At 41.5% G+C, this 22,901-nt stretch overlaps 1 protein-coding gene across 4 annotated transcripts in view; it reads right to left on the bottom strand.

The window, feature by feature from the left end:
* Nucleotides 1-22,901, bottom strand: part of asxl1 (ASXL transcriptional regulator 1) — a 156,938-nt gene that overhangs the window by 50,359 nt on the left and 83,678 nt on the right. For 3 of the 4 annotated variants that reach the window (XM_072514978.1, XM_072514976.1, XM_072514975.1), the window contains 3 exons: nucleotides 15,671-15,791; nucleotides 14,930-15,036; nucleotides 10,811-10,928 (listed from right to left, as the gene is read on the bottom strand). In XM_072514978.1, the coding sequence (XP_072371079.1) occupies nucleotides 10,811-10,928; nucleotides 14,930-15,036; nucleotides 15,671-15,791 (346 nt within the window). The remainder of the gene's footprint in view (nucleotides 1-10,810; nucleotides 10,929-14,929; nucleotides 15,037-15,670; nucleotides 15,792-22,901) is intronic. The other variant, XM_072514977.1, reaches the window with a different exon arrangement.

Here is a 22,901-nt window from a genome sequence, read left to right as displayed (position 1 = left end):
GCAATCCCACTGCACCCTGGTCCACCTCAGAATCTTTTCTTTGTCCCCGAACTTGTGCATACCCACAATCACCGCCCACGGCGACTCCCCTGCTCTTGGCCTCTGCCTCAGGGACCTATGGGTCCAATCTATGGGCCTTGTCTAGCACCTTCCGTCCACCAACCTGGCCTGCATCTTCGTGACATAGCCCGTGGCATTCATTCCCTCCACTTCCTCCAGTAGGCCCACGATCCTCAGATTTTGCCACCTGGACCTGTTTTCCTGGTCTTCCACCTTTGCTCACAACGTCTTTACACATGTCCCCCAGGATCACCATCACCGCTTCCAGTCTCACAATGCAGTAACTCTGGTCAGTCACCACCTTCTGCACCTCCTGGATTGTCACCCCCTGCCGCTCCAGGCTCTTCTCAACCCATTCCAAAGTCCCGCGAAGAGGTGCCACTGCCCCAATTGCCTTTGACCAGTCACTCTGCATTTCTTTATGCTGCTGCCGAAATTAATCCTTAATGAATCTCATCAACTGCTCCATTGGCAGCTTTCCAGTCGACGACGACCTGCCCCCTCTGCTATTTTAATATTTGATGCTGCGCCGCAAGTCTCCTCCAACTCCGTAGCCAGGGCTCACACGGTCTTCTGTCGAGTTTGGTAACCAGCAGACATGTCCATCCGGGGGAGAACTAATCCCTCTCCACGCTCCGCACAACTTTTCTGCCAAAATTCCTCACGGTTCAGGTAAAAAGGGCCAAAACCAATGCCTTCATGCAGGAGCCACCGTGTGTTCACTCCATGGCCACCACCGGAAGTCATGTTTGTAGTAGTTTCTTGGTTTAATCCTTAAACAGTACAACCTTTGGGTTGACACTGTAAAACTCTGTTGCAATTCCTTCAGTTAATAACAGAGATCAAATTTCTTTCCAAAACCGTGCACATTCGTCCCATGATTGCTACGTGGGTTCTGGCCCCACAACCCAATGATGTTCCAGGGGAGGTGGACTGGACACCCACCCACCGCCACACGCACAAGAAAGAAAAAAATCCCCCTAAATGATCAGTATCGGGATCACGTAGAAAATTGTGTTATAAGAAATAAAAATGATGCCAGGAGTGAGGAAATGTCCAGAGAGATATAGGATATTTAGATTAGCACATTCCCTCTTGAAAGCCAGTAGCATTTTAGTTACATGTTAAATGCCCCTAGTTTTCACTGCTAAACACAATCACAGATAAATATTAGGTTGACTCAGGGGCATAGCCATGATGGGGCAGAGGTAGGTTATGGCTCATACAAATCTGAGTTTGTGTGAAATGATACACAATATACACAACAAAGCTGTTCTGGAAAGGTGCAAGACATATTTTAATAAATTACCCCAGCAGGTGATTCTGGGCAAGTTAGGTAGCTGGCATCCTGCAATCCAGAACTGATGTCAAAGTCAAAAAAATGGCAAGACTCAATCACTTTGAAGTGCTTCGGGAAGTTTGAATTAAAATGTAACTGTTCATGTCTGGAACCCTTGATTCAACAGGGGCAAAATTTAGTGCAAATGATTTGCTGTGACATCAGGCCTTTGGTCATTACCAGTCCATTATAAATTGGACCCATTGGATTTCTATTCCTTGCTACACCAGATATGTAAATTCAAAAAAATTGATCAAATCATATCATGGCAGTTTGAAAATCTGAAATACATCTTTAAAAAATGTGATTTCTGGAGTTTGCACATTCTCCTCGTAAGTGCGTGGGTTTCACCCCCACAAACCAAAGGTGTGCATGATAGGTAGATTGGCCACGCTAAATTGCCCCTTAATTGGGGAAAAAAAATTGGGCACTCTAAATTTATTTTTTAAAACGTGATTTCAGTAGAAGTGAAAATGCGGTTGCCCAATTATCACGAATGCCCTTTATGGAAGGGAATCTGCTATTCCTATCTGGCTGACCAATAGGTGTCTCCAGTCCAACATCAACAAAGTCTCAAATGCACCCTGAACTACCCTAGCAACCAGCTGGGTTGTATTAATCCATTATACAGTGGTTGAAGACAGACAGACAACCATTCCTAAGGCAGTTTGGGGCAGACACTAAATGCCACAATGCCCACATCCCGAGAATCACAAAAAAACACTAGCTTCGTTGGAGACAGTTCACAAGAGACTGTTCGTATTGATTAGCACGACAATTATTTGCGGTTGAAGATGCAACATTTTAGATGAATAGGTAACCACACTTCAGTCAAGAGGCATAAAGATAATATATACTACTTCTTCTCTTTTTTCCCCCCCCAATTAAGGGGCAATTTAGCATGGCCAATCCACCTATCCTGCACACCTTTGGGTTGTGAAGGTGAGACCCACGCAGGCATAGGGAGAATGTGCAAACTCCATACGGACAGTGACCCGGGGCCGGGATCGAACCCAGGTCCTCGATGCCATGATGCAGCAGTGCTAACCACCATGCCGCCCTGGATATATCTCCTGCTAGACCCCTCATTACGCATACTGAACAACTTTCGGCCTGATAACGTTTTAATCATTCCCCCGTTGGCAGTTGTGTCGTCAGATCCCTGGACCCCAAGTTTTTGAATACCGTCCCTAAACACCTCAGCCTCTACAGTAAACTTTCATCCTTTAACACACTCCTAAAAACCTACCTCTAAGGTACGAAATTTCAGTTCAAATTCTCAAAATTTGGCCGTATTCATGAACACTGTCCACTTAGCAGTCACCAATTATGATCATAATTGCATCACATTTCAGCACTCTGAGGAATCTTGGACAGTTTCCAGTTTCTTGGTTCCAACTATTTCCTTTTCACCGCAGATGGACTGAGGCAAGTTGCTTCTTCCTTGGAGGTTCAACCAGGATATATTGTCCATCTTCAATTACCCTCGAGAAGGTAGTGGTAAGCCATGGTCTTGAACCATTGCAATTCTTGTGTGTAGATCCAGGATTTTGATCCAGCAACAGTGAAGAAATGTTAATATATTTCTGAATCAGGGTGGTGTGTCACTTGAAAGGGAACTTGCAGGTGGTGGTATTCTCATGTGCCTAATATCATTGTCTTTCCTGCTGGTAGTGGTTCCAGGTTCAGAGGATCCTCCTGAAGGAGTCTTGGAGAGTTTCTGTATTGCATTTAACAGTTGATATGCACTGTTGCCACTATGTGCTGCTGGTGGAAGGAGTAATATTTAAGTTGTTGGAAGCAGTGCCAATCAATTTGGCTGTTTTCACTTGGATGATGGCAAGTTTGAGTGTTGTGGGAAACACTCCCGATGTGCCTAGGTACGTGCATTCCAACACACTCCTCACCTGTGTCAGGTACAGGCTTTGGGAAGTCAGGAGTTGTTACTCGCCACAGAATTCCCAGACTCAAACCTGCTCTTGTAGCCAAAGCATTTATATGGCTGATTCAGCTAAATTTCTGGTCATTAATAACAGCATTGTGCTGATGGTGGGAGAATCAGTGATGCCACTGAATGTCAAGGGAAGATAGTTATATTCTCTCTTGTTAAAGATGGTTATTGCCTGGCACTTGTGTGGCACAAATGTTACTTCCCATTTATCAGCCCAATCTGATTTTGTCCAGGTCTAGCTGCATGCGGGCACGGGACTGTTTCATGACTGGAGCTATGAATGGAAGTGAATGGATTGCTCCCCCTTCCACAAACATTTAAACCCTCCACCACCGACGAACAACGGCAGCCGTGTGTACCCTCTACAAGATGCACTGCAGTAACTCACCAAGATTCCGTAGACAGCACCTTCCAAACCACCACCATCTAGAAGAACAAGGGCAGCAGATACCTGGGAACCCACCACCATGAGGTTCCCCTCCAAGTCACTCACCACCCTGATTTGGAAATATTCTGCCGTTTCTTCACGGTTGCTGGCAACATCCTGGAACTCCCTCCTTAACAGCACAGTGGGTGTACCTATACCTCAAGGACTGCAGCGGTTCAAGAAGGCAATTCACCACCTGCTTCTGAAGGGCAACTAGGGATGGACAATAAAATGCTGGCTTAACCAGTAAAATACACATCTCATGAATTAACTTAAAAATAAATTTAGAGGCTAAGAATATAGGATAGTTCCTCTCAATTTTCAGTTGCCTGAAAATCCTCAAATCCTGAGATAGCAGTTAATAAAGCATACAGTATCCTGGGCTTTATTCATAGGCCCAAAAAGCACAAGGAGGTCATGTTGAATTTGTGGAAGTCATTAGTTTGGTCTGAGTTTGAGTATTTCATCCAATTATGGGTGCTGCATTATAGGAAAGATGAGAAGGCATTGGGGACAGTGCAGAAAAAATAGGGAGAACAGTTCCAGGGATGAGAAACATCAGTTTTGAAGATAGATTGGAAAAGTTAGGACTGTTTTCCTTAATGAAAAGGTTGAGAGGAGATATGACAATTATTCAAAATGAGGGGTCTGGACAGAGGATTTAGGGTAAAACTAGTAAAAGAGTCAAAAATGAGAGTATGTGGACTTTAACTAATTACTAAAAGGAAGCAAAAGTGATAGGATGAGTAACTTTTTTTAGAGCTGGACTGTTAACTGAAAAGGAAGAATGTGCAGGGTTACGGGGAGAAAGCGGGGAATGGTGCTGGGGGAGTTGCTTGTTCGGGAGAGCTGGTGCAGACACGATAAGCCAACAGCCTGCTTCTGCACTGTAACAATTCTGAGATTCCTGAACTTAGAGCAGGGTTTACCACCAAGGTAAGGAAAACAGGAACTGTAATTTTTAAAATATACTTCTGACCAGCTGGCTCACAAAAGTAGATACATAAATAGATCAAATAAATAAGAGAATGTCAGCATGTAGAATAAACGTCAAAGCACAAAAATCACACCATCGCATAGCACAGTTTAAATGTACAAATTTAGAAATACTGAAAAAAGGCTCATCAGTTAGAATTATGTAAACTATGTCTAATTCTGAAAAATGAGTCATGTACAAGATTGCCCAGAAAGCAGAAAGTTTAATTTCAGTGTGCATTCACTACCACAAAGGGAAAGATGATCAGGGTACAACAAGCAGCAGTGTAGAGTTCAGAACAGCCAAGACAGCAGGTCCACACCAGGAGCAACTGAACTCACTCCTGTGGACAATTACAGATTCTAACCATCATGATCATTCATGTAGAAGACAAGTGGAGAGAGAGAGAAATCCTGGTGAAGACATGCTACACACAACTTGGGACCAAGTCAGAAGGGAAGCTTCCATCTTCCTCCTCTTGAATGCCAGGATGGTGACGTGTGCAAATGTTTATGTAGGTAAGGATAGAACTGATCTTGGTCATGATCATCACACGTGACCTAACCAATTCAGATAGTAGCCTGCTGGCAAGGAATATCTAGAGCAATTAGAGAAAATTGCCCAAAAGGGTGGTTTACACACGTGAAATTGGACACCAGTCGGAGTCAGCATCTTCAGAGTGGGGTCAGAAATAGGAAGCGAACTATTTTAGAAGTAGTAAAATGTACTGACGGTTTTCTGGACAATAGGAAAATGCCTTATCTGGGTGAGGAAATGTTTATAAGTAAATTTAAAGAAATGAAGTGACTTCATTAGTAAATCAGTCCAACTAACTTTTAATCAGAACTGCAAATTTTAAAGGATCAGAGCTCCCGTCAAATCTCCTTATGGATTTCGTTTTTTATTTTTAACTACCTAGCAACCTCATTGAATGATCTGATTACATTCTGAATGTGCATTCTTCTCTACTTTTTAGTACTAGTTTGTATTTATCCAATTGTTTAGCAATTTCCAAGTTTTCATGTGGGCCAGAGGACAATTTATTCCTCAAATGGACCTCTGAATTAGTAGAACTTGACCTCCTTAATAATCCTTAAGGAGTGGCAAGATGTCTGAAATATTTCAAATCATCGGGGAGGTGGTGGTGCAGTGGTAATGTCACTGGATTAGCAATCCAGCGACCCAGGCTAATGCTTTGGCAACATGGGTTCAAATTTCACCAAGGCAGCTGGTGGAATGTAAATTCACTGGGTGGGATTCTCCCATTCGGCGGCAGAGTGTCCACACTGTCGGAACGGGCTGCTGGGAGTACCGATTCTGGCCCCGACAGGGGGCCAGCACAGCGCCGGCGCCAATGTCGTGGCCTGGTTGCAGGGATTCTCCGGCCCGGCCCCGGGCTGGGAGAATCCCAGCCAATGGATCTGGAATTAAAAGAGAGTATCGGTAATAGATGAAACCATGGTCGATTATCATAAAAACCCATCTGGTTCATTAATGTAGTTTAGGAAAGGAAATCTGCCATCTTTCCCCAGTATGATCTACATGTGACTCCAGACTCACAAAATGTGGCTGACTTATAAATGTCCTCTGAAATGGGCCAGCAAGCCACTCAGAAGTCTTAAAGGAATGAAACCGAATGGGCCACCTGCCATCAAACTAGACACCAGAAATGTCAATGGCAAACCCAGCCCCATTAACCCTGCAAAATCCTCTATATTAGGATTTAGGGGCTCAAGTCAAAGACTGGTCAAGAAACAGCCCGACACAGTCATACTCAAAATTATACCACACAGACAGTAGTCAACAACATCACCATCCCTGGGTATGTCCGTCCCACTGACACCAGAAGTGGTGGCACACTTGTATAATAGTTGCAACAGAGTTGTCCTGGGAGACTCCAAAATTGACTAGATCATAGTCTCATGACATCAGATCAAAACTGGGGAAGGAAACCTCCTGCTGGTTACCATCTACAGCACCCCCCCCGAACAATCAGTATCCTCCACGATGATCGCCAATTGGAAGATGAACTGAGCAGGGGAACACCTCTGGGTGGGGAAGACATCCATCACCAGAGTGGCTTGGTAACACCACTACTGACAAGTTCTAAAGGACATGGGTGCGTCAGGTGGTGTGGGAGCCAAAAAAGTGCAAAATCTACTTGACCTCATCTTCACCAATTTACCTGCCACAGATGTATCTGTCCATGACAGTACAGGTATTGATAAAAGTGACCACAGTCCTTGTGGAGACCAAGTCCCATCACATTGAGGATACCTTCCATGTTGTGTGACAATACCACTGTACTAAATGGGATACATGTCGAACAGATCAAAAAACTGAAAACTGGGGATCCATGATGCACTGTTGTCATCAGTGGCAGCAGAATTGTACACAACCACCTGCAGGCTCGGGACTTTATAAGGAGAGAGGTGCCGTCCTTTCCTGGACTGCCACTCCCGAGGTTGCAGGACAAGGTGCTGTCAAAGGATGAAACGGGGAGGGAAAAGTGTTGGATGTCTATAAGGAGTTGATGGAGTGGGAGAGAACCCTGGTGGGGGATACTAAGCATAAATGGGAGGAGGAGCTGGGAGGGAAGGTGGGGGTTGAGATGTGAGCAGAGGCCTTGCGGTGGGTGAACGTGTCCTTATCATGTACACGGTTAAGCCTCATCCAGTTTAAAGTGATACATAGGGCTCATATGACGGAGGTGAGGATGAGTAGGTTCTTGGCGGAGGTTGAGGATGGGTGTCAGCAGTGTGCCGGGGGGCTCACAAATCACGTCCACATGTTCTAGGCATGTCCGTGATGGAGGAGATTCTGGCAGGGGTTCTCGGAAGTGACGTCTGAGGTGCTGGGCATGGAGGTGGTTCAGAGTCCAGAGGTGGCGATATTTGAGGTGTCGGACAATCCAGGAGTCCAGGGGGGTGAGAGAGGATGATGTTTTGGCCTTTGTCTCCCAATAGCCCGGAGACGGATTTTGCTAGGATGACTGGACTCGGACAGAGCCGCCAAAATCAGCGTGGGTGAGCGACCTGGCAGAATTCCTGAGGCTGGAGAAGGTAAAGTTTGCTTTGAGGGGGTCAGTAGAGGGGTTCACCCAGAGGTGGAAGCCATTTATTGATTTCTTTGCGGAGGATTGAAGGGTCAGCAAGGGGGTGCAGGGAGGAAAGGGGGTTAAAATGGGGAAGGCGGGAAGCGAGGTGGACCTGGCATCAGGGGAGCAGGTGGGGTGTGGTTGTTTATTTTTAATTGAATTGTTCTGTTGTTCTTCAGATTTTTTTTGTGTGTATAGATGAAAATGCTTTCAATAAAATATTTTCTTTAAAAAATTGTACACAACCACAATCTTATGGCCCATCATATCTCCCACTCTACTGTTACCATCAAGCCAGGGGATGAACAATGGTTCACTGGAGAGCGCAGGAGGGCAAGCCAGGAGCAGCATGGGGCATATCTAAAAATGAGGTGTCAACCTGGTGAAGTTACAGCACAGGGCAACTTCCATCCCAAACTGCAGAATTAACTTGTGATAGGCAGCACAAAGTGATCCCACAACCGAAAGAATAGAGGACGACAATTAAACTAACAGGATAAGGAGTTTCCACAAATATCCCTAACCTCAATGATGGGTGGGCCTAGCACATCAGGGCAAAAGACAAAGCTGAAGTGCTTGCATCCATTTTCAGCCAGAAGTGCAAATTTGATGATCCATCTCAGCCTCCATCAGAGATCCCCAGAATCACAAATGCCTGTCTACAACCAATTCGATTCACTCCACATGATATCAGGAACTGGCTGAAGGCACTTGATATTATAAAGGCTATGGGTCCTGAAAACATTCTGGCCCTAGTACTGAAGACTTGTGGTCAGAACTAGCAACATCCCTAGCCAACCTGTTTTAAGTATAGCTACAACACTGGCATCTACCTGGCAAAGTGGAAAGTTGCCCAGGGATGTCCGGTCAACAAAAAGCAGGCCAAATCCAACTCGGCCAATTACTGGGCTATTTGTCTACTCTTTTCATCAGCAAAGTGATGGACGGGGTCAACAGTATTATTAGGCTGCACTTGATTAGCAATAATTTGCTCAGAGGTTTAGTTCTGGTTCCGCCAGGTTCACTCAGCTCTTGAGCTCATTACAGCCTTGGTCGAAACATGTACAAAGGAGCCGACTGTCCTTGACATTAAGACAACATTTGACCGAGTGTGGCATTAAGGGGCCTGAACAAAACTGGAGTCAATGAGAATCAGGGGGGGAAACTCTCCACTGGTTGTAGTCGTACCTAGCAGGAAGATGGTTTTGGTGGTTGCAAGTCAATCAACTCAGTCCCAGGGCATCACTGTGTAAGTTCCTCAGGGTAGTGTCCTAAGCCCAACCATCTTGAGCTGCTTCATCAATGACTTCACTCTATCATATGGTCAGATGTGGGGATGTTTGCACAATGTTCAGCACCAGTCGCGACTCCTCAGATATTGAAGCAGTCCCTGCAAATATGCAGCAACAACTAGACATCATTCAGGCTTGGGCTGATAAGTTACATGCAATAGCCATCTCCAACAAAAGAATCCAACCATCTTCCCATTTGCAGTCCACATATTGTAGGTACACCCATAGCATTGTTACGAAGGGAGCTCCAGCTTCTTCACTCCCAACGGCAGTGAAGGAATGGCTATATAGTTCTAAGTCAGGATAGTGTGTGGCTTGGAGGGTAATTGGCAAGTGTTGGGGTTCCCACGCATCTGCTGCCCTTGTTCTTGGTGGTAGAGGCATTCCCATCACCAAATCCCGGACTTTCAACATCCTGGGGGTTACCAATGACCAGAAACGGAGGTATCCCAGCCATATAATTACTGTGGCTACAAGAGCAAGTCTGACGCTGGGAATTCCGCAGCGAGCAACTGATCTCCTGCCTCCCCAAAGTCTTACCACATCTACAAGGCACACAAGTCACCAACACACAGTGGTAGCAGTGTGTACCATTGACATGATTCACTGCAACAACTCACCAAGGCTCCTTCAACAGCACCTTCCAAACCCACGACCTCTACTACCAAGCACAAGGGCGGCAAATGCATGGAAACCCCAACAGCTGCCAATTTCCCTCCACGCCACACACCATGATTTGGAACTATAATCACCATTCCTTCACTGTCGCTGGGTCAAAATCCAGAACTCTCTTCCTAACGACACTGTGGGTGTACCTATAGTATATGGACAGTAGCAGTTCAAGAAGGCAGCTCACCACCAGCTTCTCAAGGAAAATTAGGGATGGGCAATAAATGATGGCCTTGCCAGCAACTTACACATTCCAGGCAGAAAGAGGCTAAGAGAACTTTCATTAATGTTTCTAAAGAACTATCTATCTCAAGATGAAACAATTGAATATTAAAAGGAAATCGCACCATGTTATTCTAGTTGCATAACTGTTGACTTTAAAGTATTCTCAGAATCCAATCTTATGGCACAGATGACTTTCCTGTCTCAAACACTTGTCCTGATGCTATGTCTTTCGCTGTAGTTGTTTATTCAAGTTAAATGCCCTGTTGTCTACTATAAGTAAATTTCACATTCTTTTGCTTTTATATTATTCCATTTCAAACACTTATCTAATTGCTTTTTAATTAATGCTATGGTACCTGCTTCAATAGTCAGTTGGCAAAGCACTCCTTGCACCGATAACCCTCTGATTGAAACAAATTCTTCCAATTTTCCCTCTCCCTTACTCCTCTGGCAACAACTAGTTCAAGCCTCCTTTCTATCTTCCATTATGTCTACAAAAGCAAAGTCTTTTTTTAAGACCATTTGCTTCAGATTGCAAAAATACCCGTATTCAATCATAAACTCCAGTTTTTTAGTCAAAACAGTACAACTCTTAATATTTGTTCTATAGCAGAGGTTCCAAACCACCACTTTAGTTCCATGCTCCATTTCTGCTTGCTTAATTCCAACACTTTCTTCAGAGAAATGTGCCATGCAAAATGGCTGTAAAGGATCTAAGAATAAGGATTATGTGGAGAGAGGATTCAGATTAAAACTGAGCTCCCCGTATTTTACCTGAAGCAGACTCCACATGTTCTCCGTTTACTTTCAATGGTGTCAGTACAACTCTTGGAATGGATTTGCTCATCATCACTGGAACTCCGATCTTCTTTTTTGGCTGTTGTTTCACAGGCTGTTACGCAAGACAAAGAGTTTTGGTACAAAATCCGAGAGCTGGTTTGATTTACAATTGTACCTTTAATAATCCCAAAGTCCTACAGTGGTGCAAAGGCAACTAAGTTATTTTTAAGCATGCTCACAGTTATAAAAGTAAGGAAACACATACATCAGTTTACATTTTTTAAATAAATCCTACCCAATTACTTTTTCCAATTAAGTGTCAGTTTAGATTGGCCAATCCACCTACCCTGCAGGTTGTGGGGGTGAGACCCACGCAGACACGGGGAGAATGTGGAAACTCCACACAGACAGTGACCCGGGGCCGGGATCGAACCCGGGTCCTCAGTGCCATAGGCAGCAGTGCTAACCATTGCAACACCGTGCCACCCTATACACCAGTTTACATAACTTACATAAAGGATGAATGTTAACCAGGACATTTGGAGGCTCTTTTTTTTTTTGAATAGCACCACTGGATCTTTTACATTTAGAGGATAGATGAGACCTTAATATAACATTTCACGTAAAAGGCAACTGTGCAGCATCTCCTCATTATTGTATAAGTCACCCTACATTATGTGCACAAGTGCTCTGGTGTGGGTTTTGAACCCACTATCTTTTGATCACTGAAGCAAGAATGCAACCACTGAGCGATGTAAGCCAAACTACGTCAAACAATTCTACAGTCATGTTATATCTCCAAGTTGCATTTATGCTATAACTTTAGCACGGACGATAGCTTAAATTTGACTCCAAAAGGAGAGAGATTTGCTTCCGCAGTTAGCCGCAATCTATTTCACTACAATATCGGGCCTGGCAAAAATAATTCCAGATCTACTGTTTACATTAAATGTCAGGTTGATCCTACAGCTACATAATTGGCATTAACAGTAATCGTATGCAGGTTCAACACTTAATTCAGGTATGCCTTCATCCAAGTTTTACAGCACTTCCCAGAATAAACTTTTGGCTTAAAAGAGAGAAAGCAATAAAGACCAAGATTAAACAACTATACTTTCATGTTGCACCAATCTAACAAAAAGCATTAATAATGTTCCACATTACACAAAGGATGTCCAAACAATCATATGTCAAGTTCAACTCAAAAGACCTGGTTATTTGGAACTCAAAGCCCATGCAACTTCCACTGATGTGAAATTACATTTCATGCTTGCTGGTTTTTTCGGATTTAAACCTGTGAGCCGAGAGACTCGCAGAAGGCTTTTTTCCAGAGAAAGTGTTGGTGGTACAATAGTGATTTAATCTTAATGAGTACACATACAAGTTAACAGAAGCATAGATTTAAACATTTTAACATGGCTCCCAAGGCTCATGGTATGCAGCTATGTGGCCCACAAAGATGAGGAGCTCGGACATCTCATAAATTAAGCAACCATATTTTTTTGAATCTCAATGGTTAACAGTCTCATCCTGGCCTAAATACAGCATCATTTCTTGTCTCAGTGACAGCTGTCCTGGTAATAAAACCATGCAGCTGCAAATGCTCAATTTATACCATCAACTTGTGATGTGAACAAAATGTGACTTCCCAAGATTCTCAAGAGATGATACACCTCATCTACGGAGGTAAAGATAAACTAATACGGATGGGATTTTTATTTTCTGCAGCAACTGGCTGGAGGTGTGGCTTTAGCAGTGCCAGTTGTAACAGTTGAAAATTATTTCAAATAACTGCCAAGTGAAGAGATGAATTTCAAAATGAGATTTGGAAACAACGATGTGCTTTTCACACAAGTGAAATGGGCAGGTAACTGTCCGTGTGGAGTTAGCACATTCTCCCCATGTCTGCGTGGGTTTCACCCCCACAACACAAAGATGTGCAGGTTAGGTGGAGTGGCCACGTTAAATTGCCCCTTAATTGGAAAAACAATAATAATTCGGTACTCTAAATTTATTTTTTTTAAAAGAAATGGGCAGGTTAAGTTTCTGCTGATACTAAAACAAGAAAATGCTGAAAATACTCAACAGGCCTTGCATCTCTGGAGGAAGAAACATTAATGTTTCAGATATGTGAACTTTCATCTGAACTGGGGGGAAATAAAAACATAACAGCTTTTGAGTAAGTGAAGGGAACAGACGCAGAGGGTAGAAAAAAGATCAAAAGAGAAGGTCGGTGATGGCTGGAGTCTGGAGTTAAAGGAAAATTAAAATGACAAAGGAAAGTAGCTATTGGACAAAGAAAAAAAGATATACATCAAACAGGAGTGTGACGTTTAGAGGTTTTACACAAGATGGTAGCCATTTGTCATGTATTTCAAGGAACTGGTTACCATCAAAAGCTAGTGGGATTTCGGGAGTTGCTCATTTGATTTGTTTTTATATACTCAAAAAAATGTTCAATAACAAGGTGGAGTAGGAATCATACAAATCGCTGTCCAAAAGCAACAAAATGAAAGACAAAACAAGGGCACAAGTTGCAATCTAAAATTGTTGAGCACATTATTGAGTCCAGAAGGCTGTCAAATGCCCAGTCGAAAGGTGAAGTGCTGTACCCTAAGCTTGCATTGGGTTTGTTGGAGGCAAAGAACAGAAAGGCAGGAGTGGAAGCAGGGCGAAGAATTAAAATGGCAGGCAACTGGAAGTCAGGTACGTTCTTGTTGACTGAATGGGAATGCAAGGTCAACACAACATGACAAGTCAAATAGATTCCTTCTAAGTTGTGACCATTGTATATTGTAACCATTCTATGGTTTATTTAATTTGCAATAAGGAGCCCAAACAAGCACAGTTCTGTGTTAATTATAACAATATATCAAAACACGAGTGAACCAATTAAAACAAAAAGAATTCTACAGAACATCCAGAAAAATAGCATTTAAAACTGCTAATGCTTTGTGAAATAATTTCAGGATGTCTAAACACGGCATTATATTAGGAAAATCTTGGTTGTTCAACGGCTAATATGTGCAAAATCTACATGCACAACTTATTTCCAATTCAAAGCACCCAACACAGATCCTCATTTTAATGTGCAAATTGCCTCACTCGATGACACTTCAGATAAATGAGATTTGCAAAGGAATAAATTAGAGAAGTAAAGTTAGCATACAATTGATTGATATTTCTTAACTATTCCGCAATAAGTTTCCATATCAGCAATGGCCTAAAGCTTGTGACTTAGAAAAATGAACTTGAACTAATAACAATTAACCCATCAGTTGCCCTATTCTGCTAAGTTTCATCGTACAACAAACACAATGCTAGATCTGAAATTCCTTATAGAACAACCTTCAACCACACAAGCTGCAGCAGCTCAAGACAGTACACACTGTTCGTAAGGCAAACTAAGGACAAGCAATAAACGTTGGCCTTTTCAGCAATGCTCACACGCCTAGAATATTTTCTTTTAAAAAAAACTTGTTCTATTGTAACCTGAAAACATTATTGTATATGGATATAGTATAGAACTGCTCCCGAGAATACTTCAATACAACATCCATCCAATGTTGATGGGTGAAATCTGACTTCATGATTGTTTCATACATATTTAAATTCATGTTATGTGAAAGTGTATAATATCTTTAGTCAGATGGTAATCCAGTTGAGTATTCTGCATGTTAAAGGTCAAAGAATTAAATCACTCCTTTGCACAAAACATTCAAGAGGGCACCTGTAACTTGTGGGGTTCTGCATCTGGAAAAACAATAAATCATTTAATTATCATTAGATACAAAAATACAGTCCAACTCTTCCGTAACTGTAATAGCCCTTTCAGATCCAGTGCAGCTATGCAACTCGCTAATACTGATAAATGCTGCTAAGCAACATGGCTCTGGGGAGGAAACCAGAAAGACTTACAAGCAATCAAGGCTCAGTGCCAGCTTACATTAATTTTTGAGCACTCATTCATCAATAGATTTTACACTGATGTACATCAGATACTACTGCCTAAAAGTATTTAGACAAAACTCCATATTCTTAACAGTTTCCAAAATTAATAGGTTGTGAATTGTTTCTGCTGCGGTACAAATTTATCAAAAGGACCTCACTTACCTGCTGGGTTGCTTTGTGACTGTTGTGCTTGCCAGGAGACACCTGTTTGCCTTGAATATCAGTGGAACATGACGCATTTGAGGAACTCTCATCAGACACCGGTGACGCTAATTACGGAGTAAAGAAAAGTGCGTTTAGATTGCTCTACCCTCTCTTGTTCGTCACATAGTTTCATCAATACTTGCAATTAGCATTCAGACGCAACTAAATCTCAAGACAATTTGTTCCACATGATTTTAAAACCTATTTCAGCTTTCCTTGTTTTATTTTTAAACATTAAAAATATATCAATTGCAAATTATACAAATGCTTAAAATTCATCCAGTTGCATTCTAATAGTGTAAACATCTAATTTTTCTTTCCCCTTCAGACTTTTCTACAGTTATTCTCCAGTACCAGGTAAAAAAAAAAGGTGGATAAATCAAATGATAAAACCAGCTCACAGTCCTACTGCCCAGTAGCCCTCTGCTTTCTTCTGCTTTAGATATTTAACCAATTTCTCTTAAAAGGCACAATGGTTCCCCCACCTCAACTCCCTCATGCAAAGCTTTCCATATTCTAACAGTCTCATTAGAAAATAATTTCTCTTGATCACTTCCCTCAATCCCTTTGTGGCAATGTTTCAACTGATGGCTCCTTCTGGATTTCATAAGCAGATAATCCTATCTCAATTTATGCAATAATTGGCACATGATGAATACTGCTTTGGGTTTTTATAGTTTGAAGCAAACTATCGCATACCATCATTTTCTTCGCCCGTGGTACTGGTTTCATTCGAGTCACAGCTCTCCAGGTCAGGTCCATCATCATAACCTTCACCATCGCCAATGGGCATGTTTTTGGGCCATAATAGTGCATCTTTCTAAATGAATAAAAATTGTTTAAAACAAATTATTCTCTGAAGAATCAACGTAACAATTAAGCTATAAATTTTTGACGGTGGAAAAGATAAAATTCTGCATGAAAAACTTCATAAAGAATTGTTACCGTCACTATTTTATGTAAACAAAAAAAAGTAACTATTTTGAATAGCATGGGAGAACATTTGAATGAAAGTATTGGTCATTTCTGTAATAACGGATGAAATATATGCATATCAGGCAATTTATCTGATAAAAAAATCCAGTTAAATACAAGATGAAAGTTGACATTATTCCATCCATATTGCCTTCCATTTGAGTCATTAGGCTCAGACAAAAGCAATTCCCTCCACACAAACTTTGTACCTTGCTTCAGAAATATTACCAAACTATGGATTGGGAATCTTCTTTTTATAAAGCAAATGAAAACTTAAAGACCACCCAGCTGCTTTTGTAAGATTAATAGTCATGTACTTTAATTAACTGAAATTAATGGGTAGATACGGAGAGGACGTTTCCACTTATGGGAAAGACTAGAACCAAGGGGCATCACTTAAAAATAAGGGGTCTGCCAATAAAGATGGAGGGTTTTTTTCTCTGAGGATAGTTAGTCTGTGGAATTCTCTTCCCCAGACAGAGGTGGAGGCAGGGCCATTGAATATTTCTAAGGCAGAATTAGACAAATTCTTGACTGACAAGTGAGTCGTAGAGTATATTGGAGCAGGGAGGAAGTAAAGCAGAGGCCACAATTAGATCAGCCATCATCTTATCAAATTGCTTAGCAGGCTCAAGATGCTGAATGACCTACTCCTGCTCCCAATTTGTAAGTCTGCATGTTAATTTACAGGGTCCAAGTAGGATCAGGTTTACTTCTACCTCCTCAATCAGAGAAAGGGGTTGGGGAGAGAGGGAGGTAGGAGGGAGAAAAAGAACAGATTTGAATGACATTAGCAACAAAAGTCCTACATTTAGTACTTGCACCGTTCAAAGTTGAGTGCGAGATACTCCAGGCAGTGCATCTTTCTGAAAGCACGTTAGACACATTAAAATATTTTAACAAAGCTGATAAGTTTGGAATCCACTCCAATTCAAAGCAATAAATTATAGAAAATTTACCACAAATCTATGAATAAAAATATTTTACTTTAAAAGAAATCACCATTATAATTATAGGATATTGAATTTTATTAATGCAAGCAATATAAAATACTCTTTCTTGGATGAACAAATTTGTCAGGTACAAACACAAAGGTAAAATACTGTGGGTGCTTGAAATCTGAAATAAAAACAGAAATTGCCAAACACTCAGCAGGTCATCTGTGGGGAGAGCTAGTGTGTTAATATTTCAGGTTGATGATCGTTCACCATATATTTTCAGCTGCTGGATACAAGAATGCCATTTTGCAAGCATGAAACCTAAATAGAACTCTTCAAAGCAGGTACGGGACACATTTCCAATTCACCACAAAAGCAATGTAGACAAAAGCAATGTAGACAGACATCTGCTGGCAGAACAGGAAAACGTGAAGCAATTACACTTCCACTAGACGACCGCTTTATCCAGGAAACCAGATTCAATCTAACTTCAGGTACAGAAAACAAGGGAAAGCCAAGAGCAATGAACAATGATAAGAAATCTACTACTGTTAAATGCTCAACTTTCCAACTCAAAACCATTAACATTATTTTTTTGGAAGTGGTGACTTCACACAAGTATAAATAATGACTTGCGTTTGGTTGCTGTCAGCAATTTCATTATAATTTCATTATTTATTGGAGTTATTTGTGGTACTACCTTGTTATTCTGAAACTGAAGGCGGTAATATTGAACTTGTTAGATTGCAGTTGGGCAACCAATAACTTGAGGCTTAAAAGCAAAGGAAAGATTCAGAGAATTCCTTGAAGACCCTCCTTAAACTTCACCTTTGCCCAATCTTGGGAGCACCTCTGCCAATAGCTCCTTTGGCTCGGCACTCATTCATTTCTGATTACCCCAATCTTGGGCCGTTTCTCTGTATTAAATTTGCTATATAAATGCAAGTTGTTCTCATATTATTATTGTTACCAGGGAGTGGTTATAATTTATGAAGAGAGACCAAATAATGTTCGGGCTTTTTCACCAAAACAGAAAAAGTATAGGTTACATGATGTTGGTCGTCAAGATGCTGAAAAGTTATATAAACTGTTTTTATATTAAAAAGAGAATGGAGAGTGGGATGAGACAAGAACAGGGGGAAAAAATCCTGATACAGGAACTACTGAATTAGAGCCCATATCATAAATTGGGATACTTTCTTGAAAATAAATGACAAAATAGAATGATATGCATGGGAGTGGGATAAAACTGGGTGCCCTACAAAGAAAAACATTGGCTCAGACCAGATAGACCAAATGGCCTGTTTGCGTTAACATTTAAGATTTCGACAACCAGGCAACTCACAATCAAAATCAAGAGGCTGAATGAGAACAACACAATAATGAGCGAGTGAGTTGCGCTACAAAGCAGGAACACGCCTAGCTGAATGATAAAAGGGAGCAAAGCAGAAGCAAGTGCCAGCTTACAGTTCCAAAAGTAAAACTTCCAATACTAAATGGCACTAAACTCCAATGATAATCACAATTGGACATAATTCACACCTTCTAAATTCTTGCACCAAATCTATTCAGTCATAGAAAGGTACACTGGCTGCAGTGCATCTGAAAATATCATGACGATGTTTTGCTACACTGGAAAAACTAAAATCTGTTGCTTTTCTAAATTAATCTAACAACCACAAGATCAATCGATAGTTAGAGATAAGAAACCCCATCTTAGATTATTCATCCAGGATATTGCAGCAAGACCCGGCACAGTTATTGCAGCAGCAAAAACAATTCCAGTGCTTGCATTTACACAACTCTATTTGTAAGGCAATTGTACATGATTATTCTTTGTATGAAAAACTTCCCAGTAGTCAAGGAAACTATAAATTTAGAGTTTTTAAAAAAATGTATTTTATTACAAACATGTATCAAAACAGGTTACAGCAAATAAACACCCCGGGAAAGTACTTCCCTGCAATCAACTATACAGTCTGTACAGATTTTTCCCCTCCCCCTCCTGCGACAAATAGCTCCTCAAACACGGTCACAAACACCCCCCACCTTTTTCTCAAACCCCCCTGCAAAGCCCCATAACTCTCACTTTATCTTCTCCAACCGCAGGAAGTCGTACAGGTATAAATTTAGATTTTATATTACTTTAGCATCGCTTTTCCAGACAAAAATGCCAAATTTCTCCAGTCTTTCCTCATAACTTGAGATTTTTATGTTAGCTATCAGCCTCACAGCTGGTCTCTGCAATGCCTCAGTCATCGGTGGCGATATCCTTCTATGGATGGATATGCAGCAAATCAAATAGGGTAACTTTACATGGTGCACTTTTGCTGATGGCCAAAGAGAGGAGCAGATTCTGTCACAAGTACCGTGTGAGGTTGTTGCTAGATGTCATTGTGGGTTGTTGCATTCCATCTGTTTTTGCCAAGCTGCAATACACGCTGATCACCATGATGATAGTGCATGCTGACAGGTGATGGCACCATTTTCCTGCTGTCAGCTAGTACTTCCCAGGTGGGGAATATATGTACATGCTTAGGGTCTTCACGTCTACACTGCCTCCAGTTCTTCAACAGATTCCCTCACTTTTCAGCAAATAGGATTAATTCCTGGAGACTTCTGAACAATCCTGGAGAGTTGATCATTCCATCCAGACTTTTCCAAGGGAAGACCTGCATCATACAGGTTATCATTTGACAAAACATGAGCAGTGGGGTGGCGCAGACAACAAATGGCAGCTTGCGCCAGCCCAATGTCAAACAAGATGAACAAAATCAAATACTGTCACTAAAAAGTTATGAAACTGAGACATTGTTTTACTAAACCACATATGTCTAGAATATAAACTGTACTAACTCCCAACACAATTTTTGATGGTGCAACCAAGAACTTAATGTTAGCTCGTGGTCTCAAAGTTTTTAATTATTGGAAACAGCTTGCTTTGCAGAGTGGGTCAGGGGCTCAATGTAATTTGGATTACTTCCAAGTAGAATTTCCATTATCCCCACTGATTGATGATCGAGATGGTACTTGCTATTTCGCTGATATAGTGTTAACATCAGCCTTAATGTAGGCAAGCTGACAAATATATTATAAATCAGCAGTGGGATTGGGGGCAAAGACAGAGAGAAACTACTGGATTGTGGTAAAACCCATCTGATTCATTAATCTCAGGAAAGGAAATATGCCATCCTTACCTGACCGAGCCTAAATGCAAGCCCAGACTCTCAGGAATGCGGTTGGCTCCTGGCTACCCTCTGAAAAGGCCTGGCAAGCCACTCAATTGCTACAAATTACTACAGAACAGTCAATTAAGAATTTATTTTTTAAAATAAATTTAGAATACCCAATTCATTTTTTTTCCAATTATGAAGCAATTTTAGCGTGGCCAATCCACCTACACTGCACATCTTTTGGGTTGTGGGGGCGAAACCCACGCAAACACGGGGAGAATGTGCAAACCCCACACGGACAGTGATCCAGAGTCGGGATCGAACCTGGGACCTCGACGCCGTGAGCCTGCAGTGCTAACCACTGCACCACCGTGCTGCCCTTTCAATTAAGAATTTCTAACAGCATGCTGGATTAACCGACATCATGTGAACTGCAGCCGTACTTCTCAAAGGAAATTAGGGATGGGTAAAAAAACGCTGGCCTTGCGAGCAACTGTTACATCCAATAAACAAAGTTAATCTTGCTATGGCAGCCTTTTGTGGTCACCTTTAGATTACTGGTCCAGAACTATAACCAATGGGCCATTTGACTTCTGGTGTTACAGTGGGGGGCTAGTTTGGCTCCTTTGGATAGACATCTGATTGATGCAAAGACAGGCCAGCAGTGCGGGCTCAATTCTCAACCTTGCCCCTCGCCTGAGATGTGATGAGGCGTGATGATCCTCAGGTTATATCACCACCAGTCATCTCTCCCCTCAAATGAAAAAATAGCCTATGGTCATCTGGGACTAGAGCAACTTGAACTTTACCTGTACAGTATTAACAAATAAATCAGAGTTGGAAATATTACCCCCAGCAATTCCAATCCTACCCAATAACTGGCATACAAGAGTCAGCACACGGTTTTCATATTTACAGTAGTTTCCATCTTACTGTAAATTAAAGACGCAAAGGATCAGGATGCAAAATCATGCATTACACATTTTATCTTAAATAACAGGATTTCATGCATATTAATAAAATATACAGGGAACAGAAGACAGATAAAGGAAATTTGCAAGATGACGTTTGATGTCAGTTATTGCAGCAAAGCTTAAATTTTAAACAATGCCTTGCAATCCAAATACTGCTTTCACTATTGCAAGTAATGTTTTTTAATTCTTAAACACCAGTTGTTACATATTGTGAACACGACTGAATTATAACCGAGTGTCTTTTAGGTTGAATAGCTGAACTGTGAAGTTTATAAACCTACATACGAACTAGAAGAAGGTAATTCAGCCCCTCCGCCATTCAATAAGATCATGGCGATCAGATTGCGGCTTCAACTCCACTTTCCTACCTTCTCCTTGTTATTCAAGAAGCTACCTCGGCCTTCTAAAACAATTATCTCCTTTCTTAAAGAGACCAAAATCATACACAGTACTCAAAATGTGGCCTCGCCAATGCCCTGTAGAAACCCTGCAGAACTGGAGCAAAGCTTCCCTACTTTTGCGATAAATGACAACAAATAAATAACATGCCATTTGCCTTCCTCATCATGGTTTTACCTACATACTAACTTTTTGTGATTCTAATACCAGGAAACCCAGATCCATCTATACCTCAGGAGTCGTACAATCTTCCTCCATTTAAATAATATACTGATTTTCTATTCTTTTTGCCAAGGTGGGCAAATTCACATTTTCCCAAATAATACACCATCTGTCATTTTCTTCACCTTTCACTTAACCTATCTGTATACCTTTGCAGACTTATGTCCTCTTTAAAAGCTACTTTCTGATCCATCATAGCAGATTTCTTATGTCCTCTTTAAAAGCCACTTTCCGATCCATCATTGTGTCACCAGCAAATTTACAACCATACATTTGGTCCCTTCATCCAAGTCATTGATAGAGTTTGCAAACTCTGGAGTCGAAACTCCAGCCCTGACATTCCACATGGCCAACCTGAAGATGAGCCATTTATGCCTACTCCCTGAAGATGAGCCATTTATGCCTACTCCTAGTTTCAAGTTAGTTCCTTCCAGGCTAATATGCTCACAGAATCCCTACACTGCAGAAGGAGGTCATTAGACTCATCGAGTTAGGCTGAGCCTCCGAAAGAGCACCCTACCCATGACCATTTCCCCCGCCCAATCCCCATAACCTAACCTGCACATCACTGGACACCAAAGGGTAATTTAACACGGCCAATCCACCCAACCCACACATTCTTTCAACATCTGTCAAGTGCCCTCAAAATCTTATGTTTCATTAAGATCACCCCTCATTCTTCTAGACCCAACTTTCTCAAACTTTCCTCATAAGATAACTCTTCATCAAGGAATCAGCCTAGTGAACCGCCCTTAAATGCCTCCAATGCAAGTAAATCCTTCCTCAAGGAAAGGGACCAAATCTGTACCCAACATTCCAGATGCGATTTCACCAATGCCTTGTACAGCTATAACCAGACTTTTCAACTTTTATAGCCCATCCCCCTCACAATAAATGACAACTACTTGCTGCAACACTCCACTTGTTTCAGTTTTCCAACTTGAAAATTACCCATTCATCCCAACTCACGGTTTCCTGCTCGGCAGCCAATTCTCCATCTTGTCCATTTTATGTGGCACTAAGTCTAGTTTCCCTTTATCGAGCTTACTTGTTACATCCCTCAAAATACTCTAATAAATTTTTCAAACATAATTTTCCTGTTACATCACTATGTTGAGTCTGACTGATTGCATTAAGATTTTTAAAATGTCCCATTACTGCCTCTTTAACAATGGATTCTAGTAAATTCTCAAGGACAGGTGTTAGATTAACTGGCCGATACTTTCCTGCTTTCGGTCGGTCTCCCTCC

The sequence above is a fragment of the Scyliorhinus torazame genome, chromosome 8 (assembly GCF_047496885.1).
Source record: "Scyliorhinus torazame isolate Kashiwa2021f chromosome 8, sScyTor2.1, whole genome shotgun sequence".
In the NCBI taxonomy this organism is placed as follows: Eukaryota; Metazoa; Chordata; class Chondrichthyes; order Carcharhiniformes; family Scyliorhinidae; genus Scyliorhinus; species Scyliorhinus torazame.
Note: the sequence above shows the minus strand (reverse complement) of the source record. Positions and strands in the feature narration are given on the sequence as shown.